General features: G+C 37.0%; 2 protein-coding genes across 2 annotated transcripts; one reads left to right on the plus strand and one right to left on the minus strand.

Moving 5' to 3' along the window:
• Window positions 1–174: 174 nt before the first annotated feature.
• On the plus strand, window positions 175–6,979 carry LOC113044530 (cell wall protein RBR3). The gene is made up of 11 exons (XM_026204606.1): window positions 175–447; window positions 951–1,295; window positions 1,681–3,867; window positions 3,999–4,069; window positions 4,252–4,310; window positions 4,452–4,609; window positions 4,728–4,887; window positions 5,782–5,973; window positions 6,164–6,385; window positions 6,553–6,709; window positions 6,790–6,979. The coding sequence occupies exons 1-11, from the start codon at window positions 405–407 to the stop codon at window positions 6,862–6,864; spliced, it is 3,669 nt and encodes a 1,222-aa protein (XP_026060391.1). The 5' UTR covers window positions 175–404; the 3' UTR covers window positions 6,865–6,979.
• Window positions 6,980–7,274: 295 nt separating this feature from the next.
• LOC113044805 (voltage-dependent calcium channel gamma-3 subunit-like) lies at window positions 7,275–12,689 on the minus strand. Its single transcript, XM_026204976.1, has 4 exons — window positions 12,357–12,689; window positions 10,687–10,770; window positions 10,069–10,209; window positions 7,275–8,668 (listed from the first exon to the last, which is right to left on the minus strand). The coding sequence occupies exons 1-4, from the start codon at window positions 12,565–12,567 to the stop codon at window positions 7,887–7,889; spliced, it is 1,218 nt and encodes a 405-aa protein (XP_026060761.1). The 5' UTR covers window positions 12,568–12,689; the 3' UTR covers window positions 7,275–7,886.
• Between the last annotated feature and the right edge of the window lie 832 nt (window positions 12,690–13,521).

The raw sequence follows: 13,521 nt of genomic DNA on the forward strand, positions 1-13,521 counted from the left end.
ACCTAATCTTGAAATCTCCACCGTCCCCTTAACGTTTTACCGCTTCCGTCCCATTTTCCCTCTTAAAAAGATGCCTAATCGTAATCATATGTCTGCACGATGCCTTGTTTTCTACACCCCTTGGGCGAGCTCGCGCGTTCACAGGCGCGCGTACGCACGCGCGAGCTTCATAAATTGAGCTGAGGTCGGTTCAACGCGGTTTCTGAGGCGGACTGAGGGATGAACTTGACTCTTCTGTGAAGGTCTTTAAAGAACAGACAGAAGCCTGAAATTAATCCTCGTTACACATACTTTTTTGACTACTTTATATAGTCTATTGTCTACATCATTTTAGTATTGTTAAATAATCTTTATGGAATTAACTGTGGGAAAGGATTCCTTCCTGGAATGTTTTGGCTCGCAAAATGCGTCGTTTTGTGTATCTTTTCTTATTTATTTTCGCTCCAGGTAAGACGACTATTTCATTAATAGACGATGTATTTGCTAAATGCTAAATACATTATCTTATATTTAAACGTGTCCATTAGCCATATTTTTAGAAGGTTGATAAAAACTGTATTTAATAGTTTTTAAATAGTTTATTTTATGATTCATCTATATATTATCCTTTTAAAAATGCATCATAGTAATCTTAAAATATACTGTAGTGGGCCTGATCATAAAATATAGGTACTGAATCTTTATGTACCACAGATTTTACACACGTGTCAGAAGTACCATGGTACTTCTAGGCTACATTTTTGTTTTTTGTTTTTCTTGGACATTTACATTGATAGTAGGCTACTATGAGTAAAAGTTGCAACCATTTTACCTCACAAAAAAAACAAGGTTAAAGTACAAAAGTACTGATACTTTTTATAAAATGTTATTAAAAGTTATTACCTAACTTTAAGGTAAAAAAATATGTAAAGTTTCTTAACTTATTGAAGATGATGATGATTTTTCTGTAGGTAACACACTGTTGAACTTGAATCAAGACTGTGGAGGTAAAATTCTTGGAGAGAGGAGTGGCTCAATTCAGCCAAACAGCCTTTTATTGAACAGATTTACCAGTAACAACACAGAAAAACCGTTGGATGTTACCTGCACTTGGATTATTGATGCTTATGAAAATCAGACTGTTTGGATAGAGGTCATTTCTGTTGGGAAAGGCGCTCGTATTGGAATTAAATTTGGGAATGGGAATACACTGATCTATGAAAGAGAGGAGCGGGCACAATTCTCTGGCACTGGGAGAACCATCATTGAATGGAGCTTGAGAAGGACTGATGAAACATTTTCCTCATTACATCTGAGTAAGGCAATTATGTACCATGCTATTATCATATTCTTTCAAAAACATTTTTTTCAAAAAGTGTTTGTGAAAAGTATATGGACAATACCCAGTAAAAAAAAGGTTGTTGTATATTTGTTAATTTCCCTTAGTGTTAGAATCTTTTTTTTTATTGGAAAAATATATGCAATACAGATAATCTTGGCAAAAATCTAAATATCCTCCATATTTTCCTTATTCATACAAAGTTAAATAAAAACGTTATCTTTCTTCTGCTGTTATTTAGTATATACAGATACATATGCAAATAAATAAATGCAGTGTTCTTAGTTAGTGTTGGAATCTTGTGTCTTGAATAATCTCATAATTTCTGTTTCCATTCATCATTGTCTGTGTGTTTTTCTCAGGATGGAACACGTCAGAGGACAGTCACACTCCTGCTTTGATTCCTTACACCCACTCTGATGCTGACCCGGTGTCTCCCTCTCCGAATGGCTCAAACGATGTAACTTACACTGCTGACATTCCAGTGAGCAGCAATGCAGCCCCCAAAACACACACTCTCAGGGGTGAGAGTATACAGCAGGGCGGAGGTGTGTCTGACCTGGACGATAAGCGCAGACCCCTATTTCCGCAGGAAATCACCAACAATGGACAGGAAACGGCTGGAGCCTGGATCTCCGACCTCACACTCACTGGCACACATTCCTATTCTGATACACAGACCAGCTCTGCCCTTGACACACACATGAACACACATACAATGTTGTCTAATGAACCTATTTTGATGCAGTCTTCTACTGAAATCCAATCACCATTGGTGTCTGTACAAACTACACCCAAACAGGCAACTGATGTGGCAAAAACAAGTGTACTCTTAACCACAAATGATGTTTCACACACTGAACTACATATAGGAAGTTCACAGCAGACACATACACATGCATATACCAAAATACAGCCCAAAATGACAAAAAGAGATGATCCAGGTTCAATGTTTCCAACTTCCAGCTTTATGACTATAAGTCCGGATTATATTCAGCCATTCGACAGAACTTCTAAACACTTTCTTAGTGACAGTTCTCACAAGTCTATAGCAACCACGGTGACGCTCCCAAATAGGGATGAGTTTACAATATCAGAGGATGTTGGGATGAGTCAATTTGATTTGATTTTTGGGAGTTCAAACACAATTACAGATGACAACCAACGTATATCTTTAGAGGTGGACAGGACAGATCGCTCTCCAAGGTCAACTAATGCAGATCAATTAATTACTAATCCAACAATCTATGCTGATTCAGTACTCACTACTAGTACGCCTGCAACAGTCTCAGAGTTTCCAGATGTTAATCAAACCCACACATTAGCGTTTTCTGAAAGTGACATGGCTGAATACTCCACGTCTCCAAATGAGACGCCAATAAATGTTACAGCTGAGAATGAGCCAACAACTTCAGGCGAGTTCATGCACTCTACATATAACACACTTGAGACTCCAACTTTGACATCTTTGGAAGCATCAACCACCCTCACCTCACACACAACCCAAAGTCAACACGATACTAGCACCCGAGGAACCAGCTCCGCATCTGCGTCAATCTCGTACCAGACATCACACAACACTAACGAAACCAGTGACTTCACCTCTTTCCCAGCTACCATCCTTCCAGACCTGACCCCTACTGAGAGTCCTAGTACCCTAGAAAGGGACAAGGATCTGTCACCATCTGAAAGTGAGTGTATCGGGCTTGCATGCACTTTGTATTTAGCGTCCACAGTACAAGGCAAGCAAGAACGTCCCGTCACCAGCCCTCCATCAATCTCTTTGTCAAGTCCTCAGATTAGTCATGATGTGACTTCTGACCTCATGGTTGAAGACAGCACTACAGTGAGATCTGAGAACCGCACTGATTTAGAAGAACTTGATGGGTCTCCATCACAAGTCCAGAATACCAACACAACATCAAGTATGCCAACTGAATTCCCTATATACACATCTACACCTCCGTATTCAACATCTTCGGAAAACACACAGAGCAATGTGGGATTTTCCGACATAACTGATATCAGTGAGATGAGTAGTGGTCAAACAATGAGTGATCCTACTCAGACTAGAACAACAAGTTTGAAAACAATTCTGGGCTTATCTCCATTTAACGACATTCATACTGTATCAACAGAAAACACTAATGGGTTTACCGCCCACACGATCGCCACACTGAGTACTTCATCATTGGAAACCACAACTCCATACATCTCTCAGCTCAGTACAACTGTTCCAACAAGCAAATCTGTTAGTACGACCTCTCCACATTGGAAAACTAGCCCCCAGATTAATCCACATGCCACGTCCACAGAAACTACTTCAGTCCAGGTCCAGACACACATTCCAGTGCATAAACCCAGCACTGTCAGACTTCTCCAAAATATGACCACAAGCTCTTATCTAATTAAAACAAAAGCACACACAGTACCTACACAAGCAGTGACTCAAACATCTTGGATCCGTTCTACTGCATCCAGCTTTGACAGGAAGTGGCTACATGCACGCCATTATTTTATAGTAAAGGACCAGCCAGCAATCATCAAGGGTGAGTAATATATCTGTCACTTTTGCTTCTTGAGGCCACTAATTTTTCACTTATCCGTATTCTTGGTAAACATGAGTCTTGTTTTTTTTTTTTTTTTTTGAAAAAAAAACATGCATTCTTCTGTTTTTCAGAAAAAACATTTCAAGTACTCTTACAGATTGTTCTGGAAGGAGATTATGCCCCTAGCATGAGGTTACTTGAGGTGAAACCATTTGAATTGCTTTATATACACTACCATGCCAAACCTCTGTAGGCTATGTGAATTTTCATGTTTTGAAAGAAGTCTTATTTGATAAAAATACAGTTTTTGAAACCCCAAATTTAAAATGTCAGCAGATGGTTTATGGCCATTTGATTACCATTGCTCTTCTTCCACTCCTGTAGGTGGAGACATTTCTGCACAACCTTTCTGGATTTCAGAATCAACATGTAACCTGGCACAGGTAAAATTTTTACTGACATAGATATTGTCGACCAGACATTGCTTTAATGAAATTCATAATTCAGTGAGTACTTGTAATTTTAAATAAGACTTGTGTTAAATAAGTTGATTTAATGGATTCTGCAATGGATATTTTCATCAGTGGCCCAGTTCTGCAAACACTAGTGCAGTTCCAAACAGTGGAAGCACTCTCCTGGCTGGAAAGGGTGGAGTCTCTGTTACAAGAGGCGGGGTTAAACCCACTGCCAAAGAAAGGAATACTTGTGGGGGGAGTTAAAGTGAAGAATATTACTGTGGGAGGTGAGTGTTGAATAACGAGATTTTAACCACTTAAATATCTCTCACTTTTATTTCTATCTCAGAACACCTATCATACCTTAATATTTTTTTTAATTAGTTTTCTTTGTTTCTTTCCAAGGTTTGCAGACAGATGTTTGTGAATGGTTGTTTGAATGTCCATCTGGTTTCCAGTGTGTTTCTTCAAAGGGCAATGCCACCTGTACATCTGTGTGCCACTCTGAATACTGCAAACATCATGGCATCTGTGTCCATCACCTCGGGCAACAGCCTATTTGCCAGTAAGTTGCATGTACAGTTACATGCAGTGTAGTTTTGCATAGTCACATCCTTTATTTGCAGCATACAATTTGATCTTAATTGCAACTCATTCTAGTCCAGACCTGTGCATTTATACGTGCACACTGATTAACCCAGTAAAGCCTAACAAATTAAATAATAGTCAGAAAAATATATCAATATTTTTGGAATGGAGCAGTTTATTAAACCTTTAGATGAAAAAAAAGAAAAGCTTTTGTGTTTTTTAAGTATCATATTTGATACATCAGGCTTTTATGGCTTATAAAGTGTTATGGAGTTCACACTTGATTTTATTCAGAGGAACAAACAATTTGCAATTTGGTTCAGTTACTCAAATTCTAAATATTAGATGAAATTCGGATAGCTTTTAATGTCAATCAACAAGATCTTTATAATAGTATAGCAGACTACATGGGACATGAAATGCATATAAATACATGAAAATGCTTATAAATATCATTTGTTACTCTACATCTCCCAATACATTGATGATTAGGGGATGTACAAATAACCGTTCCTTAAAAGCCTGTTTCATCATATTTGAAACTTACATTTTACATTCTACAAGATGATGTTTAATCAAGTAAACCTAATTAGCATGAAATATTACTAACAATATAAAGAGTATTTTTATTTTACTTTATAAGAATCAGTAAAGATCTCACAGGAAAAGAACACAAAGATGGTTTTACAATTACACCAAAAGGCCTTTTACTTGATAAAAAGGTATAAATCAGATGACAGAGAGCATGTAGAATATTGTGTACAACAGGGAGGTTCCCATCATTTTGATAATCAAAATTTTGCATATCAAATATGATACAGCAGGCTTTATCAGTTTAAAATCCTGCTGTCCAAACTCTTTTTTTCTGAAGGTGTCCTGTTGGGGAAGATTACTGGTTTATGGGCCAGCGCTGTGACCTGCGCATGACCCGGCCACGTTTGGTGGGCGTGTGCTTTGGAGTACTGGTTGCTGTCGCAGCAATCATGGCTCTTCTGTCTTATCTCACAGTGCGCCGCTTTAAAACTATGCTAATGCAAGCCAAAGTGGAACAAACACGCAGCAGGTATCACATGTTTTCACATTTTATATACACACACTCCCATGCACTTAGCTCTATTAGCCTGGCTTTGTTATTGGAAATAGTTTGCAGGAAATCATTGGCCAGTTAAAACAAACCGTGGGCTGTGATAGCGACACAACACAGGGGTCGAATGTGTGAATAATATTCCTTTGTCTTCTGTGTGTGGAAACAGTTATCGCAGGTTTAATCACTTTGATGAGCTTTCGGCTCGTTTTTGGGGAAGGTCCTGGCCAGGCTCTGCGGACTCGTTGGATAACCCTGCCTACACCCGTTCTGATGAATTACTACACATGAGAGCACTTGACCGTACCTGCTGTTACCATGATGATACTCTTTCTGTGGTATCCACATACCACGGTAGTGGAACACACCTCAACACCATATATCCTCACGGGTAACGTAATATTTGCATATTATTTCATAATTCATAATTTACCATAAATATCATGGTACACTACTGTTCACAAGTTGGTGTAGGTAAAGTTTTTAATAGTTTAGGAAGAAGTCTCTTATTCTCACAACAGAAGTAAAAGAAAATTCCATGTATGTTTGGGCTTACAGTTCTCAGTATGGTTGGGATCTCAGCAACTGCAGCTTGGCGGATGGCGTGGTGGATTCTGGGAAGGCTAGTGATCTGTCAGTCTGTAGCTGGCCAATCGAGCCGATTCAATGGACCCCATTCCCTTTGCTGCAGCAGCTCAACAGGAATAGCACCACAGTAAGACTCATACTCTCAAACTCATACTTTATATCTATATTGTTGTAAGGGAATGACACATAACTGTTCTTCATATCCAGGTGAAAGCGTCCCGTCCACGCTCTTACTGTGAAGGCATGGAACTTGTAGATTTAGAGAAGAGCTGGACAGCTTAAAGGAGATTCTCAGGAAACCCAACAAGCTCTGGTCAAGTGAGAGATTATTTCATCTGTTTCAGGAACACCGTTGTTGTGCCAAAAATAAAAAAAAATGTTTTAACTGAAAAAAGTCTTTTTTGGGGATCTGCTTCCAGTGTACTCTGTAAAATCTACACAACCATTCCAATGTTTGGTGTCAAGCTTTTAAGGAAACTTTTTTAGATAATTAATACTTTTATTCAGCAATAACACGTTACATTTATTAAAAGTAACAGTTAAGACTTTTATAATGTTATTAAAAGATTTTAAAGTCGAATAAATATTGTTCTTTTAAATGTCTGTCAACAATCCAGAAAAAAAATGTATCACAGTTTTCTCTAAAATATTAAGCAGCACATCTGTTTTTAACATTAATAATGAGAAATTAATAGAAAATAGTACATTTGTTCTGAAAATAGAACAAATCTTTTTTCATATTCTCCTGTTCTCCATTCTGAAGATGTGACAACAAACATGGTGTTAGCAAACTTGAACACGCCAAATAATTGAGGTAGCAAGACAGCGTTTTCTGATTGCATGCAACATGCAAATGCAAAAGTTCAAGGTTCAGTCATAGTCATGCATGACCCAGAAACTAAAGCCACCATCCTGTTCTGCCCTCATTGGGTCTAAAATCAATCCACTTAACCCTGTTGCTCCAGGCTATCTGTCCTATCAATTGTATTGGCTGTTAATTTGTATAAAAACTGTATATTATCTTTCCCAATCCAGTATGGTCCACTAAAAACCGAATGTTCTAAACAATGTTTTAACACTTTCTGGATTTTTGTTGTTGTTGCTCACTGGACCACTGGAATGAGAAATTCTGGGCACGATAAACAGCACCATTAGTTTTTTTGCAGAGTCAATCCACTTCATTTAGTACATAAAGCTAAAAGCAAATAATATGCACATATTCAATAAAGGAATTAGCTAACACTTCATGGCCTTTCATATAGCATAATATAGCAGCATAGGTTCTTTTTATTTATTTATTTTTTTTACACCGGAGTTGTTCTTCTTGATGCAGTGCTACTTTGAGACATATATGAAGGCTCCTTTACAGCGTTTTGCAAGGGTGAATTGTCATTCCCAGAATTTTGCGCATGCACTGGGCTTTTACTGAGATTCACTAAGTTTTGTTTGTAGTTCTGCGACAGCACGACTCCATTTTCGGGTTTGATTGAATTCTGTCCATGTACATTTGCAAAGGCAAAGCCATTCTCGGTGCTCAACGAGTTCTGTATGTGCCCAAGCTCTCTTTCTGATTTCAACGAGTTCTGCATGGTGAGGACATGAGGATTTGCAAAGTTGTTATTAGCGATGACAGAGTTATGAAAATGTGCAAAACCACGCCCGGCGCTGAGGCTGTTGTGCGCGAGCGCGTGAGCAGCTGTTGGTGGAAGTCCGCGTCCCAGCGCGTAAAGCCTGAGGTCGTTCCCGGGACGGGCCGCCGGGGCCGGAGAGGGTTCGTTCGATCGGGAGTCTGAGGAGCGGTTTTGACCCTGCCTCCAGCGGTAACGGGAACGGTAGCTGCTCGAGCGCCGATGCTGTAGGGAATGCGTGCTGGTTTGGAGTGTTCGATGCGCACGCGCTCTCAGCACACGGTGCGTATCGATGAACAGGTGCACGGTCAGGACGCCCACAGTCTCCGCTATGACGAAGGAAAGAGCGCCGCAGTAGAAGCTCCAGCCGTACCAGTGACTGCGCTTCGACTCGCTCTGGTTAGGGTCGCCAGCGTTGGATGAGATGTACACGATAATGCCAATGATGTTGCTGAGGCCTAAAAATAAAAATTAAAATACTGTCAACCTTGCTTCTTTTGCTCCAGCTCACTTGTGTGTGTGTGTGTGTGTGTGTGTGTGTGTATTTCTAACCTAATCATATAAGAGCAATTTGCTAAGAAATGTCCTTAGAAATTATTTTCAAACAAGTTATAATGCTGTCCTCGAAATAACTGGTGATCTTATGAAAATAATCTTACGTAAATTATTAAAGCAATGCATTTTTCTCCACAAACAAAAATATCCTTTTTTTGCCTTCAATAATAATTTAGCAAAATCATGAAGTTGAGTGTGGAAGTTGGCACTTATTCTGTAGTTTTGTTTATGAAACGTTGCATTGTATGGAAGCGCATTTATGCCACATAAAAATTCGACATTATGAGATACTGAGACATTATTATGAGATAAAAACTAGGCAATGCTGAGATGTAAATGTGAAGTTATAATTATGAAATGAAAAGGTCGAAATAGCATAAAACGGTCGAAAGTCTAACAAAAAGTCATAATTGTTATATAAAAAGACAAAAAAATATCAATTTGGCCCTTTCTTATCACAATTAGGACTTATTCTCCCATAAATATGACTCAGCAGATCATAATTTTAACTTTCAAAAGAAACATAAGTCATATTTATTGACTTAATATAATACTATTTATTATAATAAAAATTTAAAGATAAAATTAAAATTTTAAGATAAAAAAGTATAATAGTATTACAAAAAAGTCATAATTATGAAATAAAAAGACAATTATGGGAAATTATGGGAATCATAAACATGATATAAAGGTCAAAATAATGACAGTCTTAATTATGACTTTTTAAGTCAATTATAATGTCATAACTGACTTTAACTGAAGATTTTGTGTTTACTGTTTTGTATTATTACACCCCCCCCCCCATTTAATACCGTAAAAGTGCTTTGACACAATCTGTATTGTTAAAAGCAAATAAAGGTGACTTTACTTTTTATCCTTATTGCTTGTCATAATCTCTTAGACGGTTTCCTATAATTTCCTCTTTAAGTCCTACTTAAACTTTTTATCTCATATGTTTTATCTCAGACTCTTTACTTCCTAAATTCCCCTTTGTCATAATTATGATTTCTCAAATAGTTTTTCTTATGTGGCAGAAATAGGCTTCCATATTACAGTCATGAGAATACCACATACATTTGTTTACAGTGCCACCTACTTGTCAAAAGCTAAAAAGTTACAAGTAATACAAAATCTGCTTTGCTATGAATCAACCAAATCTACTCAACATAACAAAGGGCTGCTATTTGTGTGCTTCACCCTGTGATGACTGTTTGCGGATACAAATATTATACATATATACATTTGAAAGCATCTGTAGTGCATATAACCAGGTAAAAACCTACATGTGATCACATGGACATACCAGCTGAGACAAAAAAGATGCCTGCGCTCAGGATGACATTGTGTCGGCTCTTGTAGAACTCACTGGCAGCTACACACACTCCACCAATGAACAGCAGTCCCACACTCAGTATAGGGAAAAGACTAGAGGCGCGCACAGCACCTGCCACACAAACACACACAAAGTATAACTAATCTCTAATAGTGTTTTTTCTCTAATCTATATAATTAGTATGATTCTAATTCTTATTGGTTTATTTTATCGCTTTTACAGGGTTCCTATGTATTTTCCATTTCAAAATTCCATCATTTTTAAACCACTCAATTTTTCAGTCCATATTTTTACATAAATGGGTTATACAGCATTATGTCCAAAATTATATATAATATTGTCATCTCAATTTTTTTTTTTTGAGAAGAATCTGCATGTATTCACCTGATGTATCAGTATGATTAACACAATAACAAAAAAACAAAATACTTTTTTCACATACATCTTAACATATGCATCTTTAGGAAGGAACCTTGTTTTATCAGTGATTAAATTGGAGACCACAGAGTTTGCAAATGCTATTTTTATAGCAGGTTTTTATTGCATGTGCTTTACCTTTAACTGAATGTGACATGTGTAGATACTCACGCAGTAGATATTCTGCAGCATCTTGTTCATAATCTGCATCCTCTGGAAAATGATCAATGTTCTTACAAACCCCTTTAAATATGCCTGTAAGATACACCAGATACTTTCACAATCACACATGCCTCAGCCAATGCCATTTTCCACATGATCGGACTAATGCTATCAAATCATTAACAATATCATTATCCTCCAAACTAATTAGACATTCTCAAAACACAGACTTTACTTCTCTTTTATCCAGGAAACACATTTGAACTTTTGCTAAGTGTCATTCAACATATCAAATATCTTGAGCCAAAGTAATTATTTAAAAGGAAAATATAGAAGCTAAAGTATCAATTTAAACAGGGATTCCGTGGCTTTCTTTCTTTTTTTTTTTTATTAATACAAAATGATCACTGCATGTGCATGTGACTGTGATGTAGATACCACACATGTACATGCATCTGCATTTTTAAAAGCTTGATTTCTATATCTTTGTGTGTATAACTGATCTTACAGAGAACACCAGTTTTAGATAAAGTGTATGGTCTGTGCCAGCCATCTTTCATAACTTTCTACTCGTACCTTTAATATATCTTGCATTCACACGTGTAAAGTGAACGCTGCCACTTTGATGCCCTTTTAACATAGTCAACGCTTCATTACACTTTCCATTAAAAGAATTGACGTTGAAGTGATATAGGTCAGAGAGTACGAGAGGGTGTGAGAGATGGGTCGAAGCTAGAGGAATACGTATTGTGAGAGAGAGAGAGTAAAAAAAGATTCAATCAATAATCAGATAAATAAATCAACCCACAGGAAACAGGAAAGAGGTTTGATTCGGCTCCAACTTTTAAACATTTATAGTCATCTGACACACATGCTTTAGAAAAACGTAATGTGTGGTAAAATGACAGTGACGGTAAGGTCATTATTATAGTGAATGTGTATGAGTAATTCAAGGTACTTCATGGTACGTGTAAAAAAAATAAATAAATCTGTTTCTCTGTTCTATGAAACAATTGCATGGTGGTTTTACTTTTTTGAACATTGTAAAAATGGTCATTTGAAATTGTTATATTAAAAAGCTATTTTTTATCTTATTTATACCATAAACAAGTTGGTATAAATTAATGTTTTTAGGTTGATTAAGTGATGTTATTCTATTTTGATTTTAGCCTAGTTAATTAGTCATTTCAGATGTTATCATTTACAATTTTTTGGTGTAAGAGTATAAATATTTCAATTATTTAGTAACATTAAATCTCAAACTAATACTGTGTTATTGTTTCAGAACCTTTCTGTCATTAATTCATGCATTCGTTTAATAGATGTCAATTTACCATCAAAAAACAAATTTAGCTGACTAACTTTCAACATATATATATATATATATATATATATATATATATATATATATATATATATATATATATATATATATATATAAACACACATACACATAGTGTAGTTAAAATAAATAGTTTGCAACCACTTTTTTTTTTTTAAAGTTACTTTTTTACAGTTATTCCACAGTTCTACTGAAACAACTTACTTGAAATCATGAATTTAAATCATAACACAATCATAGTTTGAGCTAAATATAAAGGCTATTACAGTGTTATCAAGTTATCCACTTGTACATGTAATAAAAAGCATTTCATGACAGTTTTGAAGGAAAAGAGTACCTTCCATGCAGCACTGTCTCCAGAGTCCCGAGTGCGTAAGTACCTCTTCGTTCTTTCGGTTGGTGTCATTGTCATTGACGCTTTTGGTCCTGCAGACCCCACGCGAGTACAGCCAGTAGTCGGTGCCCACCGCGATGGTCATCAGGCTGAAGGCCGCGAAAGCCCCCGCCGTGGTGAGGAGCATCTGCACTCCACGATTACACACCTTCATCCTGCACCCGGCTCTCTGGCATCAGTGTACACTTAGCACGGCTTATACATATTCACGCAAGTCGATGAAGTCTCTCACATGTGTGCGTCCGTGACAGTGACGTTTTCGAGAAGTTTTGGCACGCGCTCCTCATGCAGTGCGCTTTTACGCGTAAAGTGCAAGAGGTCATTAGGGTTAACCTCCTTCATTAAGGTAGGCTAAATCCTAATTTTAACGCTCCAAACCTACCTTATACATCAACTCCAAGAAAACCTTTTTCCCAGAAGACATTACGGTGGTGTTAGGTTTTCTCGATATTCCCCCGAATAAAACCAGTGTGCCCATGACTGGTCTGTGCATTCCCACATGAATCATACTACTGAGGTGGGTTTGGGTTGAGCCTCTGATTGTGGATGCAAAGCACCGCCTCTCACTTTGCGCTCGATAGTGTCGTGAACAGCACATATAAACTTATGCAATAAAAGATCAATACATTGTAAAGAAAAACATGCACAAATTAACACATTTATCTAGTTACCCTGTCATTTGCATTTGCTTATTTACAAACCGTAAAAATTATACTTTTAATTGCGTATACTATGCATAGGGTGAGCGTGATTTCACAAAGTACAACGTTCACGGATTAACATCCTTGCTTCTACACTAGCACCTCAGTCGTAGCTTTGAATACTTTTCTTTAAGTTAGAGTTTAAATTAAATCTCACCCGTTCACTTTTGTAGGCCCACTAAAATCAGAATAGGAAAAAAAACAAAAAACAAACATATTTTCAATAGTATGAATACATCTTGAAATTTACAGGTACACATTTCTCACTTTTTTGTGAATGGGCCAATAACCTATGGACTCTTTATGGAACCTCATAACAAAAACTAACAAAAAATTACAAACACACATATTGGCATTTGAAAACTTCAACTTTAATAATCCACATATCATAAATAAATAACATGCAA

This window comes from Carassius auratus, chromosome 26, assembly GCF_003368295.1.
Source record: "Carassius auratus strain Wakin chromosome 26, ASM336829v1, whole genome shotgun sequence".
NCBI classification, from domain to species: domain Eukaryota; kingdom Metazoa; phylum Chordata; class Actinopteri; order Cypriniformes; family Cyprinidae; genus Carassius; species Carassius auratus.

What these genes read in the sequence shown, in the direction of transcription:
- LOC113044805 (XM_026204976.1), bottom strand. Translation starts at nt 12,567, where the DNA reads ATGAAGGTGTGTAATCGTGGAGTGCAGATGCTCCTCACCACGGCGGGG. An exon ending in TGCTGCAGAATATCTACTGC is followed by an intron (nt 10,210 to 10,686) that starts GTGAGTATCTAC and finishes TTTGTGTGGCAG; the next exon opens with GTGCTGTGCGCGCCTCTAGT. An exon ending in CATCTTTTTTGTCTCAGCTG is followed by an intron (nt 8,669 to 10,068) that starts GTATGTCCATGT and finishes TTTTATTTTTAG; the next exon opens with GCCTCAGCAACATCATTGGC.
- LOC113044530 (XM_026204606.1), top strand. Translation starts at nt 405, where the DNA reads ATGCGTCGTTTTGTGTATCTTTTCTTATTTATTTTCGCTCCAG. An exon ending in CTAGCATGAGGTTACTTGAG is followed by an intron (nt 4,070 to 4,251) that starts GTGAAACCATTT and finishes CCACTCCTGTAG; the next exon opens with GTGGAGACATTTCTGCACAA. An exon ending in GGGCAACAGCCTATTTGCCA is followed by an intron (nt 4,888 to 5,781) that starts GTAAGTTGCATG and finishes TTTTTTCTGAAG; the next exon opens with GTGTCCTGTTGGGGAAGATT.